At 40.0% G+C, this 21948-nt stretch overlaps 1 protein-coding gene across 1 annotated transcript in view; it reads left to right on the plus strand.

Annotated features, from left to right (window-relative positions):
- phf14 (PHD finger protein 14) overlaps nucleotides 1-20318 on the plus strand; it is an 81529-nt gene extending 61211 nt beyond the window's left edge. The window contains exon 18 of the mRNA XM_023344816.1: nucleotides 19291-20318. Coding sequence (XP_023200584.1) covers nucleotides 19291-19362 — 72 coding nt within the window. The 3' untranslated portion in view covers nucleotides 19363-20318. The remainder of the gene's footprint in view (nucleotides 1-19290) is intronic.
- The last annotated feature ends 1630 nt before the right edge of the window (nucleotides 20319-21948 follow it).

The raw sequence follows: 21948 nt of genomic DNA on the forward strand, positions 1-21948 counted from the left end.
TTTTCAGTCAGACTGCCAGTTTAACTTTGTTCCAAAGAACTGTCTAGCTGGTGAAATTAAAACATTTTCAACCTTTGGAAGTGAAACAGACTCAGCATAGTTTCATCCCTCAAACCACTTAGAACACTCATAAATGCTTTTATTTCTATCCTTTTTCTATTTTGGGGTTTGTCTTTAATTGCACATGGAGGAGTATAGCTATGGATTACAAAATCAAATGAGGCATCCCAATATAAATTCAGATGTAACAACAGCAGCACAAAGTGACTATTTTTCATATGAAATTCAAAGAGCTGTGATTCTATAATCCTTCAACATGCAGTAAATCACAAAATCAAAACATGATAAGACAGTGCTGTAGCTATTTACACAGGTAAGAAAAGCACATCTTTTTTCCCCAATTCATATCTCTTGAAAAAAAACTGCAGAAAGTTTGATTAAGCTTGTTTGAAAACTATTTCAGTCCGATGTTCTGTTGTCTGTATTTTGTGGTAGACATGAGGCATCAGAGGTATCTTATGTTTGACAGAGTGAAAAATTACATATAAATATTATAATAATATATATAATATTGTTGTATTTCTAAGGTAGCACTCTTGTGTCAGATAATCTAAATCAACGTTGGGGAATAATTACAACTTTTTAAGATTTACAAAATCACTGTTAGCCTTCATAGCTGGAGCTGAACCCCTGAACTACACAAACAATGCCTAAACTCAGCTGGCATGCTGGTGGAGATAAATACAGGACATTAACATCCATCCATCCATCCATCCATCCATTTTCTGTACCCACTTGTACCTAGTGGGGTCAGAAGGGGTGCTGATGCAGAAGGAGTGCATTAGCACCCCTTCTGACCCCAGCGAACGTTTTGGGAGGGGTACACCCTGGACAGGACGCCAGTCTGTCACATTGATATTCTATTTACAAAATATAAACAATAATATGTAAACATTTTTTGTAAAAAGTTATTGCCTGAGCTCTCACAAAGTGAAAAATTCCATCAGCCGGGGTGTGCCGTGGTGGCGAAGGGGTTAGAGCGACCCATATTTGGAGGCCTTGAGTCCTCAACGCGGCCATCGCGGGTTCAACTCTCGGACGATATTTGCCGCATGTCTTTCCCCCTCTCCTTCCCCGTTTCCTGTCAGCCTACTGTCATATAAGGGAAACTAGAGCCCACAAAAAGACCCCCTGGAGGGGTAAAAAAAAAATAAAAAATTCCGTCAGCCGTTCCATCAGCAGTGCTGAGCCTTCTTCTGCTGTATTGGTTTAGCCAAGTAGGAGGGACGACCGCTCCAAGATGGCCGCCGTATTTCCTGCGCCCGAGTAGCCAATGGGACATCTACTCTTGATTATGTCTATGGTTCTCTCCACAATTTCTGTCCATGAACACCCAGTTTAGCGAACTACAGAAAGTTGCCTCTGACTTGTTGAAACTGAAGGTCCAAACCAACTATGAACTCAGGAAAAGCAAAGTGTTTCTTCTCTCGCCTGTGGAACAGTGGCTTCTGAAGTATATTTTTAGAAAATTATCTTCGAAAATTTTTTTTATTTTTTTTCAAGTTAAGTTTAAAATATTAGATGTAAAATATTTGCCCTTTGTCATTTTAGATTGTGTGGTTATATTGTATTATATTATCTTGGTTATTTTTGAACGCATCTGATTGTTTAGTTCTGTAAGATGGTTTTCTTATTTTCTTCTAAAGGTCAGAATAAATGAGATTTGGTTGATGTTTCAGAAGAAAATAGCATTTTAATGATGATTTGTCTTTGTGATTTGCTTGCATTGTTGAGGTATCTGCAGGCAGGTGTAATTACAGAGGAGCCGCTGGTTGCTTGTGTCACTGCAACTGTGAAGCTGAATGTTGCCACTACACACGCGTTTCAGCTGTACAAAAGGGGAAATAAAAGGCTTTATTGGACACCCTGGAGTTCATTATAGAAGCTGTGTTTCTCACAGCCTGCTCCGTTTAGATAAACCTCACTCTGACCAAGGCCATATCCCTCCCGCTCCGGGGCCTTGCTAAATTGATTTCAGCAATAAAGTGACAGTCTTGCCGTAATATACAGATGGCCTTTAATTCAGGCTTGTTGCCGTGCCAAGGGGCTCTTGTTTAAGGCTTTATTTATACCCTTGCAGCGGTGCCTGGCATGCTGGGCTTCATGGTGAATCAGGAGAGGAGATTTTGATAAAAGGTTTGAAATGCCAAAAGCTCTTAAAGTTGTTCAGACAGTGTTTAAAGTGCTCAACTGTGAACTTGTGTGGGATGCACCACTCAGGCTGCTCTCAGTCTTGTTGTTATCAAAAGGTTTGCAACTGTTGAAATGAACGTCCATAAAAGTTTCATTTGCTTGGCTGCCACCACAGCCACAGGCCAACTCCTACTCCGCTAACGATATAAACTTGAAGTTGGGTTCTGACCTCAGATTATTCGGCTCTGTTTATGTCTCGTAGCGCTTTTTCCCGGTTAACGCTGCTGACTTTGGCTACAGTGTTCTTGAGCTCAGTGCGCTGTAGCTGAGGTATTCTGGCTCTGTTTTTCTTTAAAGAATTTTGCATTCACAAGCTGTGCCATCAATCAGTGGCTTCCTGCCTGACCTGTGAAAGACGGTAATTAAATTAGCCTAATTACCGTAATGAAGTGTCACAGTCTGCTGCCTTTACTATATGGAGTAAATTGAAAGAAAAATAGGCATCATTACTCATCAGCTGCTGTGGTCTTCAGAGGGGGGGGACGAAAAAAAATCTGTCAGCTCCTCATCCTGTAAGTATCTGTCTTAGAGGAGAAATATAGCCTTTAACCTATTTTTATTTTCCATATGAGGCGTTTTTCATTAGCAGTCTGATTGGATTAATCTGTATCATTGGTGCATTTATGAAATGAAGATAAATCGCCTGATTTGAATTTGTTGTCCTCTATTTTTTCCTACGTGTTCAAGTTTACTCCTAATATCTCGGTTGGGGAAGAGTGCATTGGAAAATTCCAGCAGTTAAAGCTCTGCTGAAGTGTAAGAGTTGATTACAGTTTGATAACTGCATTATTGATGCTTGTCTCGCAGACATAGCTAAAGCGTAGCCACAGTTTAATGTGATTTAAAGGCGAGCGGGGCCAACTAGACCAGCCCACAGGGAGCACAGTTGTGGCCTTGCGGGACGCCAGAGGCGAAGAGAAAAATCAATGCCTGGGAGTCACCTCCATCACTTTAACTAGGCGCTACAGACGTGCATGCCCCTCTCAGGGCCTAATTTGTGAAATAAACTGAAGTGTGTGATTTCTGTTGGGATCCCCAGTGGCTTGAGTGGCCCATTTCTCTGAACCCAGCTCTGTTCTAATAACCCTTTTAGCAGAGAACGTACATAAGGCCACTTGTCAGACTCCCCGGTATTATCTGACCATAAAGCGTTGAGCAGACTCAGAGAAGCGGCCGCGCAGCCTTCGTTAGGGTAACAGCTCTACAAGTCCCCGGCTCCTGCTGTGCAGGTTGAAAGCATGTTTCAGTCCAATGGCATTCTGCAGTCAGGAACAACTACTTCTCTCTATAAATATTCATAATGATCTTCTCTTTAGCAATTTCACCACAATAAGACATTCAGATGTCTTATTTCTTTTTTTTTGTATCTTAGGTTGTCTTAAGCAAGTTCATGCAAACCAAGGAAGTAAACAAAACTGTACAAAGAACTAAATTGAAATTTAGAAATTATCCGAGACACTAATCCCCGGCCATGAGGCCAGTATCTCCATGCAGTAGATCTGTTCGTACTTATTGAAACATTGGACTTTATCTGCAGCAGAAGGTCAAATGAGAAACTTTAGGGTTGGACATTCATTTAGGATAGAAGTTTATCATTTGTTCCAGATGTTAATAAGTGTATACAATGTGTACAGAAGGACAGTTAAGTATCTGTGTGCTTTGATTTGAACAGGAGCAGGAATGGCTGAAGTGACCTCATGGACGTGTGCTGTACTCACACTGTGGGACAGAAACACTAAGAAAACTGCTTCTGGTTCTAAATACAGTTGAACCCAAAATGATTCACATCTCTGACTGATTTAAACCTACAATTATCAGCAGCACAAAGTCAGCACCTCACCATAGAAACCACAGAGACTTTTTTTATTTATTAGTTACAATTTAAAATATGTGATAATCATGCACAAGATGTTTACCTATTATTCTGATACTATTTGAATTATAGAATGTTTATGGTTATGGTTGTTGTAGTTTGCCTTGCAGCATATTTTTCAGCACAGCAATTCTTAAATGTCCTCACATATATTGACATTGATGATCAAAAGTTGGTAAGTTCTTTTATTTATGACCGAATAAACAAATAGTTCCTGATAATTCTGCAGATTAGTAACACAAATTTCACTTTCTTATAACTACTAATTCAACTACTAACTACTAATAAACTAATTCAAACCGTTTTCTTCAACTCTCATCTGTCATATGAATATTTGACCAACTTTCATAAGTCAGCTAGCTTAAGAATGAAAACAGTGACACCAGGCATGAAGCCATTAGCTGCAGCAAGACATTCACTGCAAAAACACAAAGTCTTACCAAGTATTTTTGGTCTCGTTTCTTGTGCAAATATCTTAGCACACTTGAAATAAGATAAAACTAACTTACAAGTAACCTTTCAGCAAAAAATAAGAGCTTGTTTTAAGTCAATAATTCTTTAATAGTGATTAAAACATACTAGTTCCATTGGCAGATTATTTCAGTTATAACCCTCGTCCTGGCTGTTTCACACTGACTTCGCCTGCGCTTTTACTTCTCCCTTTCCTGCTGTCTGACCGTCATATTTACTGCGCCGAGACCGCCGGAGGTTAAACCCTAACCAGGTCCAGAACATATATGTTTTTGCACCTGTCTTTTGAACGAGCTCTTCCCTCGTGCTCTCAGCCACGCTGCTTCTTGCTTGCTCTGTTTTGATGACGGCCACATTCTTACTTCAATGAATGGGTGGATGGATGTTGCTGAGAGAAAGCTGATTCTTTCTTTTACAAGATTTTATGGTCTCAGGTCATTGATACTTGCAGGAATTTATTTAAGATTCCACCACACATTTCAGTTGTTTTAGCATCTGATCTTTGGTCATTTCCACACCTTGACTCAAGCTTTTCTCCTTAAGCTTTTCATTTTATTACTGGGTTACCCAATTACAGACTAGCTTGTCTCACGTTTAACAGTAAAACACTGAGATTCATGGTCAACCATTGTCAAGGTGATTACAAGCCAAACCTGATCAGTAATTTTTGAAATATAATGTTGTGTATTCTTATATTTGTTCTTTGCTGGCAGAGTGTTTTCAGTGAGTATTCAATCACAGTCTGACCTCAGAGGGAATTGTTGGGACCAGGGCCTTCTCAAACTTTTCTTAACACAAAACTAACAGACAAACATTTTTAGTTTGGTGGCAGGGCTGTGAGATCTACATGTTTTTCTGCTGTTTTTAAAGGCTGCAGTCTAGAAATAGAGACGTCCTTCTCTTTCCAACTCTACATTTCTTTCAGGGATATTTGTAGTTATCAGACAAGGCGATAAAAGGGAAACCTGCTTTTGCATTCCACCTCTTATTAAATTAGCCATCGCCTGGTAAGACCATCTCAGTATCAGTCATGCCTCACTGAAATGGAAATTTGTTTCTTGCAGGGAAAAGGGAGCATTAAACAGTGCCCTTCATAATAAATGTAACCGGAATTGCAAATATGAGCAGTCATCAACTTTAAATGTTCTCTGTGGTGGCTGCTTTGTGGGGGTTGAGGAGCAAAGGTTTGGGAATGTGGCTGAGGACAGAAGTGGGTAAATGTAGCGAGTAATGCACTGCCTGAACAGACTCATGAAGCTGCTGTTTATGACCCATGAAAACTGTGTCATCCCTTGAATGGCAAAAAGATCTCCATTACATGGAGGAACCAAAAACAACCAAAACACAGGGAAAATGTGCTCACGTTTGTAAGTTGGGTAATTATTTTGTGTGTTTTAGGATTCTTAGAAGAAATAAAAACAGAAGGTGTGCTACTGTGTCATGCTAGAAAAAAGTGTGAAAACAGGAAATTACTCCATCTTAATCAGTAGACTAGAACTCGAAGCATTTTATGAAACATAATTATAGCAGAAAGAGCAGAGATCTGAACTAGGTAAAATACTTCCTGATTATTATGATATTCTTATTCCTCTTTGTGCTGCATAACAGAAGATCAGAGTTTGTACACTTATCCACCTCATAAAACCATTGCACGGGTAGATTTGCACCTCAAACTGGTTTCCAAGGAAACATCTTTCTGTGCTTTCACAGTTGATTTTGAGGAATAAGCAACAGCAGATTTTTGTCGAACCAGTTGAAGTCTGATTGTAAAACACCAGCACTTGGTGCTGAAAATTAGATTTTCTTCTGAAAGCTGAAGCAACAGGGAAACACATTCTGTTATATTGTCAGAGCAGTTTGTTAAAATTTGCTGTTGCTGGTTTATAATAACCTTAAGTTGCTGTTGCACTGTTTACTGCCATGTTTGAAGAGAAGTCATAAAGTGCCTTTTTCCCCTCTGAAGCACCATAAGAAACAAAGCGCATTTTGACAAACATCAAGTCCCACCGCTTATATGAAGTTTCCGTGTCATTTCTGATGCTGCCTGTGTATATATTTGAATGACAGTATTTCTTGCATAGAACCAGCTCACCAGATGTCTTCAATGTTTCTTTACCAATGATTTGTACTTGCATTTTCAACGTACCTGTTGCCATTCCATCTCCTCTCAACCAGTACCGTTTCTTAAACCATTACTCTTCTAATGAATTCTGAAGATACAGTAAATCATTTGAAAATCCCTATGTGTAATTTAATTTTGTTGTAATTTTTATTTTAATTTATTCACTCTTAAAACTTTGACAGCTTGACAATGATCGAACTAAAATGTTTCTAAGCAACCTCTTGCTGACAGATGTCACTTTTTGGAGTCACAAAATTGCATTTCCTTCCAGTATAGTAGCTGATGGAAAATGATCTTTATCCTTGATTGTCAGCAGGTAGGAAATGAGAGAATGTGGCAGATCGTTATGTACCGTAACATGTTGGGACCAGAATGAAAAACAACATAAGGAAGTAGGTGGAATGACCAACACCCAGAAAGAGCCCTGACTGTGATAATGACTTGTATGATCAGATGTGCATTAAACCGTCTAAAATTTTTTAATACATATTTGACATATAAAATAGAAGTTATAAACACAGCTTGGTATAAAAAATTTATTTTGTGACTCTTCTGCAAGTATTTTGGGTAAGAAATGCAAATAAACAATAAATCACACACACACCCATGCCCCAACACACACACATATATATATATATATATATATATATATATATATATATATATATATATATATATAAAATTCCCTTCTCACCCACCGCGGGTGGTTCTTATCCTCTGAGCTCGGGTCCTCTACCAGAGGCCTGGGAGCTTGAGGGTTCTGCGCAGTATCTTGGCTGTGCCAAGGACTGCACATTTCTGGACTGAGATGTCTGATGTTGTTCCTGGGATCTGTTGTAGCCATTGGTTCAGTTTGGGGGTGACTGCCCCGAGGGCCCCGATGACCACAGGCACCACTGTGGTCTTCACCTTCCAGGCCCTCTCCAGTTCCTCCCTGAGGCCCTGGTATTTCTCTAGTTTCTCGTGCTCCTTTTTCCTGATGTTGCAGTCGCTTGGTATTGCTACATCTATCACAACGGCTTTCCTCTGTTGTTTATCCACTACGACAATGTCTGGTTGGTTCGCCATTACCATTTTGTCTGTCTGGATCTGGAAGTCCCACAGGATCTTAGCTCTGGCGTTCTCCGCCACCTTTGGGGGTGTTTCCCACTTTGATCCCGGGGTTTCCAGTCCATATTCTGCACAGATGTTTCTGTACACTATGCCTGCAACTTGGTTATGTCGTTCCATGTACGCTTTCCCTGCCAGTATCTTGCACCCTGCTGTTATGTGCTGGACTGTCTCAGGGGCCTCCTTGCACAACCTACACCTTGGGTCTTGTCTGGTGTGGTATATCTGGGCCTCTATTGCTCTGGTGTTTAGGGCTGGATAGCTCAATAGATAAGGCATCGGTATATCACCCGAGAGGGCAGGGTTCGAATCCAGTCTGGGTCCTTAGGCAAGACCCTTCAAGCTACTGCCTACCTCATACCATGAGAGACACAAAAATGCATAACATGTCAGGTGTTGGGGAACCAGAGCACCTTGATGACAAATGGGCTACTGGAACAAGACGGAAATGGGCGAGAGATGAAAATGTGGATCTGTTGGAATGCTACTACTCAAGTAACCCTAATCAGAGAGGTTACATGCAAAGACTGGTGAAGGAATGGTTACTTCGACATCCCCAGTCAACACTAAGCGCTAAACAACTAGTAGCTCAGTGTTCCAACATCCGCAAACGGCAACTGCTATCACAACTTGAGATTGACGAAATACAACACAAATGCTACGGCAAAAAGGAGGAACCTGGATGTCAGAACTGTGGGGACTTAACTACAAGTCCCCACCCAGTCAGGGGATACACGGCCCCATTGAGCGAATCAGAGCTGAACGAGACGGCTGCTGACCTGAGAGAGAAAATCATGACCCGAATGACAACCAGACCTCCTCGGCGCCAATTACAACGGCTGAGTGAAGTACCATCAGAGATCATTGAGAATGTGAATGCAGCATTGAGAACAATCCCTACCAACACCATAACAGAAACCAATGAGCTGATCTACAACTCAGCATCAGTGATCCTTGAGACACTTGGCTATAAGAGCCGCCATGAGACCCAATACCCACCATGGGACTCTCAATGGCAGGGTAATAACAACAGAGTAGACCCACCAAGGCTGGAGACTGAACAATACTGGAAAGGCATATGGGAAAGGGAGGCGTCCCACAACAGCAATGCACAGTGGTTGATCTCTCTACGAGAGGACCATAATAACCTCCCTGAGCAAGCCTTGGTAACCATCACTGTGACAGATGTCCAAGAAAGAGTCTCAGGTATGAAAAACTGGACAGCACCAGGGCCTGACATGATCCATGCCTACTGGCTAAAGAAAGCGACTGGCAGACCAAATGAACCAGCTGCTACAAAGTGGGACTCACCCTGAATGGTTAACTGAAGGGCGGACAATCCTAATCCAGAAGGATCCATCAAAGGGTCCAGTCCCACCCAACTACCGACCAATAACCTGCCTCTCCACAACATGGAAGCTCATGTCAGGCATCATAGCGGCCAAGATAAGCAAACACATGGATAAACAAATGAGCACGGCACAGAAAGGTATCGGTGTAAATAGCAGAGGAGCCAAACACCAACTCCTCGTAGACCGCACAGTTGCCCGAGACTGCAAAACCCGACACACCAACCTGTGCATGGCTTGGATTGATTACAAGAAAGCCTATGACTCAATGCCGCATACTTGGATCATTGAATGCTTAGAGATGTATAACATCAACAGGACTCTGAGAGCCTTCATTGCAAACTCGATGAAGCTGTGGAAAGTTGAAGCCAACTGCAAACCACTTGCACAAGTGTCCATCAAATGTGGCATATACCAAGGAGATGCTCTGTCCCCGCTACTGTTCTGCATAGGCCTGAACCCCCTCAGCCAAATTATCAACAAGACTGGCTACGGATACCGACTCAAAAATGGGGCCAACATCAGCCACCTTCTCTATATGGATGACATCAAGCTGTATGCCAAGAGTGAGCGAGACATCGACTCACTGATCCACACCACCAGGATCTACAGCACGGACATTGGGATGTCATTCGGACTAGAGAATATATATATATATATATATATATATATATATATATATATATATATATATATATATAAATATATATACACACAGCAGGACAAGTTCCTTTGTTTTTGTTGTACACTGAATAAATTTGGGTTTAAGATCAAAAGATGAGCATGAAATAAGAGTTCTGAATGTCAGCTTTTACTTCCTGATTTTTACATGTAGGCGTTCAGTAGATTAGCATATTTCACCATTTGAGTTACACCACAGCATTGTTAGGTGAGCAGATTTAAAAGAACAAATAATCTTAAAGTGAATAGTATTTAATATTTGGTGGCATAACCCTTGTTTGTAATGACTGGCTCAAGCCTGTGAGCCATTGTTATCCCCAAACTGTTGCATTCTTCATTTGTGATGCTATTCCAGGCTCTTACCACAGATTCTTTCAGTTGTTTTGTTGTTTTGGGGGATTTCTCCCTTTAGTCTCCTCTTCGGGAGGTGAAAGGCATTCTCTGGGTTGATGTCTGGTGACTGACTTGTTCAGTCTAAAACATTTCACTTTTTTCCCTGATGAAGTCCTTATGTGTGTTTTGGGTCACTGCTGACCTGCTGCATGATAAATTCCTCCCGATTACGTGGGAGGCATTTCTCTGTAAATTTTTTTATGTACACTTCTGAATTCATTCTGCTGCTACCATCATCACTTATATCATTAATAAAAATGAATGAGCCTGTTCAGAAACAGCCATGACATTACCTCCACCATGCTTCACAGATGAGCTTGTGTGCTTCAGCTCAAAAGCAGTTATTTTCTTTCTCCACACTTTGGCCTTTCCCTCACTTTGGTAGAGATTCATCTTGGCCTCATCAGTCCATGAGATTGTGTTCCAGAACTTTTGTGTCTTATCTCTATACTTCTTTGCAAATTGCAATCTGGTCTTGTGATTCTTACTACTGATGAGTGGTTTGCCTCTATATTTCTGCTCTCAGAGTCTTCAAACAGTGTATTGCGATACCTTCACCCTGCACAGTGGGGTTGTTGTTGATGTCACTACTGATGCTTTGGGATTTTTCTTCACAGCTCTCACCATATTTCTGTCATCAGCTGCTGCTGTTTTCCTTGGCCGACAATACTTATTTGCTTATTTGCAATTCTTAAAGGTCTTTCACAGTGGACATCCACCTAAGATGAACATTTCAGACCCTCCATGATTTCTAAGTGGGAGAACTTGCAAAGTCTCAGAGTATTCAAATACTTATTTTCCTCACTGTATAATATGGAGACATATTTCTGAAATACTTCAAATATTTCAAGATGAGAATTTAATCAAAGAGGAAATATTTACCAAAGTGATGGATATTTATTAGATAGTACAATAATATAAGTGTTCATGTTCATGAAAAATGCTATTTAAATCCTACAATTAATGTAAAAACTTTTATTTTACACCATGCAAAAGCTGAATATGTGTCACTGTGATTTTTTAATACTATAAACTCTTTGAATTTAGTGTTATTTATAAATTGTTCCAAACTTTTAGTTAGCATTAGTTATTATTTAACTTGAGTAGTACTAGCAATAGTTCAATTATTATTATGCATATTGGATTTTAAATAAACATTTTAAAGCTCCTTTTGTAAGTAATTTATTTTTTTAGCTGCTAAAGCCAGGATTACCCAGCAGCTCTCCAGAGCTCAGCTGCTGCTCAGGTTTTCTGTTCTGGACTGGATTTATTAAACTGTTGGCCAGTAAAGGTTAGAGGGGTCCATGCAGCACTGCTTCTTCTGCATGCACATTTTGCAGTGTAAGACACTGACACAAATAAACACAATGGAAGCAGAAAACATGATAAGAAAGCAAGTCGCACTAATTAACTGCTAATTCTTCTGAGGACTGTACGGCCTTGATAAAGGCAGGGAAGCTTACTGAAGTGCACACTGTGTTATATATTATGATTCCTTTACAGCTGAATTTTAATCCAAGTTTCTGAAGATTTGCTGGGGTGGGTGGGGGTGGGGGGTGCAGGGGTGTGTGTGTGTGTGTTTTCGGCCGGTTCTGTTAGCCGTGTTGGAGCAGCAGTCATGGGTTTGGCTGCCCTGGTCTTTGATGCCACCTAGAGCCCAGGCTGAGCTCTCTTTCTCTCTTTGTGCATCACAGAACAGGAACAACTCTCTGCTAGTGCCCTTTAAAGTGTCTACCTCCAATGAAAGATGTGGCATTTCATTATCATATATGTATGTGTTAGTGCCAGCGGCTATGGCAGCCTATAGGAATGTGCTGCCCTCCTCCTCTCTCTGCTCTGCTCGTCTCCTCTCCTTTATCTCCTCAGAGGGATGGAGATATCCCACAATGTCACAGCCCATCAGCAGCTGCAGGCTCTTCAGAGAGGCAGCGTCTCTCGCGCCTTTTCCCCAGAACGCATATCTCTGTAGCACGGGCTACTGATGCACAACTCAGCGCCTTAACTGTGCTGTAGCAGGAGGAGGCAGAGCGCTGCTGCTTCAAGTCAGCTGTTTCCCTGGATGAGCCGCTCTGGCTGCGCCGGGCGCCTCACGCTCACACCCATGAAGAACGGCAAGCTTCAGACCAGTAATTATATCAGGTCTCTTGAAAATCATTAGATTTGTTATTCACCGTTGATGTGATGACAGTCTGCCTGATTGCAGAGGTTAAACAGGTTGTTTTAAAAAAGACAGCAAATTACAGAGAGAAACTGTGAAGACCAAATACTTCTTTTTAGAAACTTGTTTTTCTGTTATTATGGGTCTTCTGAGTTTTTTATTTGCCTTAATAAGAGTGAAAATAAGTTATATATTTTTGTAAAAATAAATTAATCCAAAATTGTGATGCTGTGTTAAACAGCAGTAGAGAGAGCCGGGATCCTTCTAGACCACAGGTCGTCCTTATTCTGCACAATTAAACAGGCTGCAGGAACTTAACACCTTACATGATTAACCATGAAGACTTCTGTAGCCAAAGTATCAATGCACCCATATGAAGATGTAGGCCAATTAATATCTGATATTAATATTGCTGTTCTGGCCAATAGCCGAGTTACCAATGTGTGTGTGGGTGTGTGTGTGTGTGTGTGTGTGTGTGTATGTGTGTGTATATATATATATATATATATATATATATATATATATATATATATATATATATATATATATATATATATATATATATATATATATATATATATAGATCTATCTAGATCTATCTATCTATCTAGATAGATAGATAGATATATCTATATCTATATATATATATTGATAGCTATATGTAGATATATATATATATATAGATAGATATAGATATATAGATATATATTCACCTCACTACACATCTGCTTCTCTTTTCCATTAAACTACCCAAAATCCTTTGCTGCATCACTACCACTGTGACATGGCCCCTCCATAATAAATAAACATTGGGTCTTGTTATCAACCCCGTTTCATCAGCCAATACTGATGTTGGTACCAATATATAGTACATCCCTAAGCTAAACTAAGAATCAAATGTTGCCATCAATTGTCTGAACTTTGGCCCAAACTAGACAGAATTCTATTCATTTGATAAACATTTGATGTGTTGCAGTTTTACTGTAATTTTCTTCTATAATGAGCCACATTCACCGAATTGCTCTCACAAATGTACATACACACACCCATACACATCTTTGTTGTGTGCACCTTGAATAGAATCCACAACCTTCCAACTCTAGATGATTTAGTAAATCCACTGCTTTACATTATTGCTGCAGAAATGGGTTCCTCAAGTTTTTTCATTCTGGCTTCATCTGTTTAATAACCACAGTGTGGAATCTGTTGTGTGCTTCAGGATAGATTTAATAATATTAGATGGTGGTAAAGACCAGATCATTCTATCATGTCTTTATACATTGCACCCTAGAGCTGACACTGTGTTTATATTATTGCTCTGTCAGTACAGATATTGATATTGTTGTCTTATAAAGTGAAAATCTCTGCATGTGATTTGAACAAGAGTGAAAAGAAGCTTCTTAGAAGAAAGGTACTCACTTACTACACAAATATTTGCAACTCTTCCAGAACGTATAATAGTTTGATGAACACTAGTAATTAGTTTCCAGATTCCAAACAACCAGGTTCATAGTTAGACTTGTGCTTTTTACTGCTGACGAGCTAGACTTTTCTTTCAAAGATTGGACTAAACCAAACAAGGCGCTTCCACAAATAGGTATCTTTTGACTTGAGAAGTGCAGCATTAAGGAACTTCACCTGTGCTGTGTCTGTGGTAACAACGTCTGGCTGTTTCCATATGCTCTGATAATGCTGTCAGAGTAGAGACTATGTATATCTTGTGCCCTCAAACAGCAAGTACTCCTACTCAGAAAGCTTTTCATACTTGCTGGATGATGGCTGCATTTAAAATATAATTGCTCATCTTCTTCATCTCTTGCACCATTCAGATAAGCATGTTACAGAGGCAATTTCTGCAGAGCCGCCATAAAAGCCTAACCAGAAGTATAGAAAGGTAAACAGTGGGCTTTATCTGGATGCAATTTTCAGATGCGGTTTCTCTTTCAGCCTGGTGCTTTACTGAGATTCGAAGAGACACAAAGATTAGGATTGTGCGACTCTTCATTCCCAGACAGGAGGGTGAGGGTGGAGGTAGGGGATAGAAGGTGGGGGGTGCGGGGTGGGGGTTCTGTAGGCAGCCAGACAGCAGGATAATACCAGCACCAGTGAAGCAGTGCAGCATTGACACTCGCCTGCTTTCCCTCAGGCACAGGCAGGAATGATAGGTGGCTGAGGGGTTGGAGTGGCAAGGATAAAGAGCACATGAGAAATCCAGCGAAGGCCCTCAGGGGCCACATGAACCTCCGTCACTCTTCCCCCAGGGACACCCACTAAATCAGAACAGAAGGAAGCATGGGAGGCACTTCTCTGGGTTTATGAGGTAGTTAGCATGGCTTAGCCCCTCCTCTCCTCTTGTTTCCCATTTAAGAAGTGACTGGCCCTCTGATAATGAATGGCACCACAGGTAATTGGAAAATTGGCAGACTTGTCTGGGAGATTTGGTAGATGGCACAAGCATATACGATGGGGGAGTTCACGATGCGTCATCCTGCACTCAGATTTATATCGGCCCCACGGACCGACACCACAAAGCAACAGAGTTCAGGAAAAAATGGCACATTTTTCTTGAGGGAGGCCGCATATCAAGACTGTTCCAGAAGCACCGCCAAGGTTCTTTTAGTAAGAGAAGATTTACAGGCCAGTACTTGCATTCACTCTAACACTAATTTACGGGTTCTAGACGTGGTCTTAGAACCCTGCTGGCAGAAAATATGACGGGCACCGTTTTTCTCATCTTTATCTGCAACATGCCTACCGATCAACTTAAAACTGGAACAACACTGTTATATTATGAAACTATGTGCTATGATGTTTGAAACTTGCCTGAATATATTAGTGTCATTCACTAATTAAACTAAATAAGCTTGCTGACAAAGCAGAAGTAATTTTTTTTTATTGTCATTGTCCACCTGCTACTAAGCCTGTAGCAATAAGCAATTAATTAATTATGAGTTTGATCATTTCCATTCTAATGATTAATATTTTTTGAAGGGCAATTTTGTTTGCAGTGAGATCATAATCCATTTTATTTATGGTGTGTACTTTTTCTTTCTTTTATTTTTCCCTATTTTATTTCTGGGACAATTTACCAATACCCAATAAAAGTTGTCATCAATGAGTGCAGCAGGAGGTAATTATACCAAAGTCTCCAGATTGATATTATGTTTTGTTATGAGAGTTTGTTATATAGTCTCCAAGAAATAGTGATGTGATATAATAGCATGTGACCAATAATGTGTTTTCTATTAAATTCCTAAAGTGTCTGTTTCCATTAGCTGTTACCAGCTGCTAGATTCTGACCTAAAGCAATATATCTCAGATTAACACCATGTGGTCAGGTTTACTCCTCTTATGTTTCTAATATGATTAGTCCACTTCCTGCGTTTGGAGCGCTCTCTGGTTCACTTGGTGTTCATATATGCATTCTAACTGCACCAGAGTTCACTTCAACCAAACCCAGACCAAAGTTTGTAGGAGAACCAGAGTTAATTTTTTTGGTCCGCATCAGAGTTCGACTACACATTCCCAGTTTCCCAAACAAACCAGACTTTCTAGACAAACCACCCAGAGTTGGATTCAAGTGGACTGAACAGGGCTGGTGTGAACGCACCCATAGAATCACAAGCTAAGGTAACTGAAGAATTTCCCAAATCTCATACTGTATTTGGGAGATGTCTGTTTGTTAAAGATTAATTATTTGAAAACTTGTGAGCAGAAAAGAGACAAGCATTCTATATTTAATTAGTAAGTCAATGGAAATCAGAATCATGATCTGCTGTTGGTAAATAACTCTGAAATGTGTCTGACAAAAGGCTTTCTTTAACATAATGAGGACATGAAAGGGATGCAATAAACATCATTATGGGACATTTAACATTCAGTATATTTTTATTCACACTTCACAGCATGATTAAATAAAATGTGAAATTTCAGAGAAGTGTCTTTATATGTAAGTAGAACAAAACTACTCATGGGAGTCAGGCTCTCCTTGACTGACAGAAAATTAGGCCCCAACTATTGTCTGCTCTCGTCTAGCTGCCGGCGATTCATAGGGCGCCGTGGGCTGCAGATCCTAACCTGGTGATCACACATTCTGGTGTGTAGATGTGTCTATTAACCTCTGGAGGGGGGTAATTGTATCTGTCAGAGCTGTTTAATCACCGCTGCAGCTCTGTCACTTTCACTTTGGCTGCTTTTCTAAATCAGCTGGCTCCTGCTCTCTCCATTTCACATTCTTCTTTGTTGCATTTAAAACTCACATTTACATTTACAGTGTCACCATCTGGATGCACTAGCCAAGCACATCACTGTGAGGTAATTCACCTGCAAACCAATCAACAGATAATACTGACGATCAATTATTGTAAAATAAACCTCTCTGGCCCATCAATTAACTGCTGTGGCCAGTGGATGTTTCACTGGGTGACGACTATATATGGAGTGATTATATACTATAAACATGCATAGCCATAATGCTTTTTTAGATTGTTACAAAGATAGATCATTTAGTTACCAAAAAAGACTGTTGTAAGGAAAACATGCAAAACAACCTCTGTCTGCTTACTGAAACCATCATAAAGGAAGGATTGAGTTCTTATGATCAAGAACTCTGATAGTGATGGACTCAGACCTGAACCTACAGTCACATAAAGACAGTTACAAAGTCTGCCTTCTATCACTTGAAGAGCATTTACAGGACTAGAGGACTAATGTCTCAGTGAGATCTTTCATAATTGGATACTGTATTAAGTTTTATTATGTAAAGCACTCTGAGTGGCCTTGTTCCTGAAATGTGCCATACAAATAAACTTGTCTTATATGTTACAAAAGGACTGAGCTTTGGAGGGAAAGTGGGGGAAGATTCCAAAAGTGAACCTGAAGCACCAAAGACAATGTGTGTCTGTGTAAAACACTTCTTGAAACGGATTATGAAACAAGCTTTAGGAACACAAGCCTGATAGACAGGATCCACCCCATAGCTAAAGCTGTCAATATGGCAACATGATCAACAGTTCCACCACACAACTCACAACTTGCCCAATGCTCCATCTAAACCAGGGATGTCAAACTCCAGTCCTCAAGGGCTGGTGTGCTGCAACTTTTAGATGTGCCTCTGCTGCACCACCTGAATAGAATAATTAGGTCATTAAGGCTCTGGAGAACTGATCTACACAAGGAGGAGGTAATTAAGCCATTTCATTCCAGTGTTTTGTACCTATGATACTTCTAAGAACTGCAGGACAGCGGCCCTTGAGGACTGGAGTTTGACACCTGTGATCTAAACGTTTCCTCTGTCTGGTTGGACCTTCAGTAATTATTTGCAGCACTCATTTTTTCCTTGGTGTCTGAATCAAAGCTGCCTGCAGGTACTGCGAACAAAAAACCCAGTTCAGTTCAGCTCTTTGTGTTTCACACAAGCCCCAGTCAGCCGCAGTGGATGAGCTGGGGGAGTCCCCGTGTCCTCTGGAGGTCACAGCACCATGCAGTCTGCTGCCCACAGGAGCAGCAGACTGCATGCTGACTGACTGCAGTTGGCTGGCTTTTTCTTCCACAGAACATTTTTTACCAGGTGCCACAAAACTGAACTTTATTGCATTGTTTTACAATCAGGATCAACTTGCAGTTGACTGAATTTGTGTATATGTGTGGATTAAAATGAGTGTATTTAATTTGTTTCTTGTTTAGTAAATCGCCTTGAGACACCATTCGTTCCGAGTCTGCACCATATAGATAAACTAAATTGAAATTGAATTGAACCACTGCATGGGTCACTGATACCAAGTATTCTGGGGACAGTCGTCAGAAGAAAAGGACTCGCTTTTGCACATCAGAGTAGCAACGCTCTTCTTTTGAACTAGAACTGTTTTCACAAGCAGCCATGCATCACTGTGGCAAATTACAGGCCGGGCCTTTTCCCTCAGAGAGTCGATCTGTCAAAACTCAAAGCTTTTGCTTTGCTCACAGTAAACAATTTTCTGCATTTTCTGCTTTTATAGATTTAGCTAACTCTGTTTTATTATTGTCTGGCTGTTGAGTCATACACTGATAGCTGAAGTCCTAAATATTTACTGGAAAAGTATTTACAATGTAAGTAATAATATGGAAAATCAGGTTAGTTGGAGCCAATCTTTGGAAAGGTGGCAGCAGGATGTTATGTGAATTCAGGATAACAAGAAGTGGGGCAAACTTTCTTTGACAACTCAAGTACAAGAAATCCTTCCCTCACATAATAACAGTAATCTGTTCCCCCAAACGTTTCCATATTAGAAAATAAACTGAAATATTTTTAATTGAGTATGTCTTAAATAATAGTTGGTATACAGACCCTTCAATAAATTAAAATATTGAAAGGTTCATTATTTTACTACCTCAGTTCACACAGTGAAACACATAATGTACAGTAATTCCAGACGGATAGTTTTAAGCCTTTATTACTGTTAATTATGATTCTCTGCTTACAGCTAATTACCACATTTAGGATTAGAATATTACATCTGGCCAATAAAGAAAAACAATTGTGCAATTTTGCTTAATGAAAAGAATCTTTAGTACCTGCTTAAGTGTTGATATTTTTAAAAGGTACTTTCAGTCTGGCAAACAAGCCTCACTGGAATGGGGATTCTGATCTTATTAGGCTCTTATTATGCATTTTAATGACTTTTTAAGGTTTTTGTGGCACCACTGTCCTTTATTTCCTGTAATCAGACAGGAACTGGGTCCCAAAGGTTGGGAATTGGATGCTCCACTGCTGCGTGGAGCTCTGTGTTTATGACCCACCTGCTCTACCCCTACGCCACGCGACGCCCAGCATTCATTTTGTGGTTATAACCAGAGAATGTTTTCTCTGAAGGACCTAACGTGTGTTGCGATGTCTCTGCAGGAGGACGAAGAGCAGCCACAGGAGGATGACTCTGTCAAACAGGAAGCAGCAGCGCCGGACAGTCCAAACTGATCCCGGGTCAGACGCTCCCCACCTTCACATTCAGCCTTCGCCTTTTGTGTTCACACTGCAGCACATGTGAACTTTTTACTAGCCTCCCAAAGTTTCCACTCAGCCATGTCAGTTAGCTTCTGCTCCTCAACATTTAGTATTCCTGAAGAAAACTAGATGAGCTGTGATTGTTTTTGTATGTTTCCTGGGTGGAGTTTGTACTTCTTATTGCTAGAGCTGCACAGATGGGCTAGTTAAAGTCCTCTTCTGGAGGAGCGTCTGAAGGAAGTGAGCCAGCAGAGCACAAACAGCAGAGTTACTCCCATTATATCAGACAGACACCTGCAGCAGTTCCACCTCTTTCCAAACAGTCTATTTTCATAGTTTAGTGATGTGTGTTCCTGCAGAGTGTCCTGTTAACAGAACGAAGTGCTAGCACAGCATGGCAGAACTTTCTTCAGATGCATTTCTTTTGACATTTGACTTGATGATTTTTATCCTCTTATTTTATTCATAAATTCTTCTTCCTTCCTTTTCATGTACTGGCTTCTCTTGTCACCTGTAACACTAATCTGGAATCTTACTTGTGTACACACTTTTAAAAAAAAAATTGTATTAATGAACTATTAAAAAGTAAAACTAGCCAGCAGTCTGAGCTGCCTGTGGTCTGAGGGTCAGACTTGCTTCATGTTTGGTCACCATCTCACATTCACGTTGTGCAGCTGAATGTTTTCCAGCAGCAGTGGTCAGACCTCAGATCACTTCCTCTTTCTACAGTGTTTTTCAACTAATGCAAAGGGAATCAGAAATGAAGAGTTTATTTTTAAGACTGTTATCCTCATTATGTCCTTCAGTCTGACCAGAGCCACTGTCCAACTGAAAACCTGTCAGAACTTCAGTCCTTTAAAGTGCCAATGGATTTGATGGGAGAAATGTTTTCTTATATATAATAGATACCAATGCAAAATAAATATATGAAACTATAAATTGTTTAGTTTTCTGATTTTTTCACTTGGAAGAGCTCTACTGTGTAAAGGTTGTGGACACAGCAGGAAACAGAAAGAGAAAGAGAGAGAACATATTAGAAGAGTTTGATAGTGTGTGTAGGACAGTATGATGGGAAAGTAAGATCATGGCCTAATCCACTGAATCTTCCACAATGGCTAAAATAATTTGGCTAAGATCATGCAGACCTAGTCATTTTTCATTTAGACACAATAACAAATGCAGTGTGTAGGAATTATTGTATTTTTTTAATTGTGGAATATGTCCTGCATTGAATTTCCACAACAAAATGAGTGCTAGTCCTTTTTTCTTGTCATTTCGTTGAAAGATAAATTCGTTTGTTTTCATGATTTCCCACAAACATCAGCATCCAGTAAAAGAAAATGGATCCATCCTGTTTTTGCAAATGTTTTCCTTTAATTTAAAGCCCAATTAAAATGACAGCAGATTCCATATAACAGATATTTATCAAAAAATATTTTTTTGTTGTTATTCTCTACAGATGATGTAACATTTGCAGCTGAGTTTTACTTTGCTGGCCTGAGGGTGAAAACGTCTCTTTGGTTGCAGAGCTGTGGCCAAAGCAAGCTAATGCTAACGTCACACCAAATAAGGAAGAAGCAGAAAACTGACCCTTCTGCCAAAGAACTACACTGAATTTAACTAGTGCAGCATAATAAACAGCATCTCTGTGGAGCAGACCACTGCTATGACAACATGATGAAGTTATTAATATGTGAAAAGGTAAAACCTGTTTAAAAATTTTATTTTTCTATGTGAATCTTGAATTCTGCACAGCAGAACGTGTTCTACATCCCTTCTGTCTCTTTCGCAGCAACAACCAGACTGATCAACATTCAAATAGAGAATATGTTTTATCTACATGAGCTAATTAAATAACAGCAGCGTAATTACAGATAAAAGTGACTCATTTCAAAACTCTCACCATGCCTGTCAATAATGAAGGTCATCTAGGATTTAATAGAAAAGAAGACAGATGAGAAACTAGCCAATTTGACTCCTCCTACATTTTGGGATTCACAGAAGTGGGAAATTCTGGAAACTAGAATGTACCACTGTTACATTTCTTCTCCTTTATTATTTTAAAATTTTCCTTCCTACTTTTTCTGGTTGGAAAGTTGTGTGTTTTTTGTAAGGTTTTTCCCTGGGATGCTGGGCAGCTGGTTTCAGAGTTGGAAGGACTTGTTTTCTCACTTAGTACCCACAAATAACTTTTCAATTTGAATATCTTTGTGTTCAAAAGCCCATTTCCATGTGTATGTTTACTTTCTGAATTTCTGCTCATCTGAGCTGGACTGGTTGACAGGAAGCGGGAGATGACTGTGAAATCCGCCCCAAGATAAAATGAATATTGCATGTAGAAAGCATCGCTTTTTCAAATTATTGTGATAAATGAATTGCTGGGTTTTTGGATACATATTTGATTCAGGGGAAGTACTGAGAACATATGCTCAGCAAGTGGATGAGAAATTTGTATTTTGTAATTCTCTTAGGAACTCAGTTGTGGCTTTCATTAGCTCTGAGCCAAACTCATCAAAGTTCAAACAAATAAAAACTGGATATAGAAATTGAGATTTTTGG

This window comes from Xiphophorus maculatus, chromosome 13 (genome assembly GCF_002775205.1).
Source record: "Xiphophorus maculatus strain JP 163 A chromosome 13, X_maculatus-5.0-male, whole genome shotgun sequence".
NCBI lineage: Eukaryota > Metazoa > Chordata > Actinopteri > Cyprinodontiformes > Poeciliidae > Xiphophorus > Xiphophorus maculatus.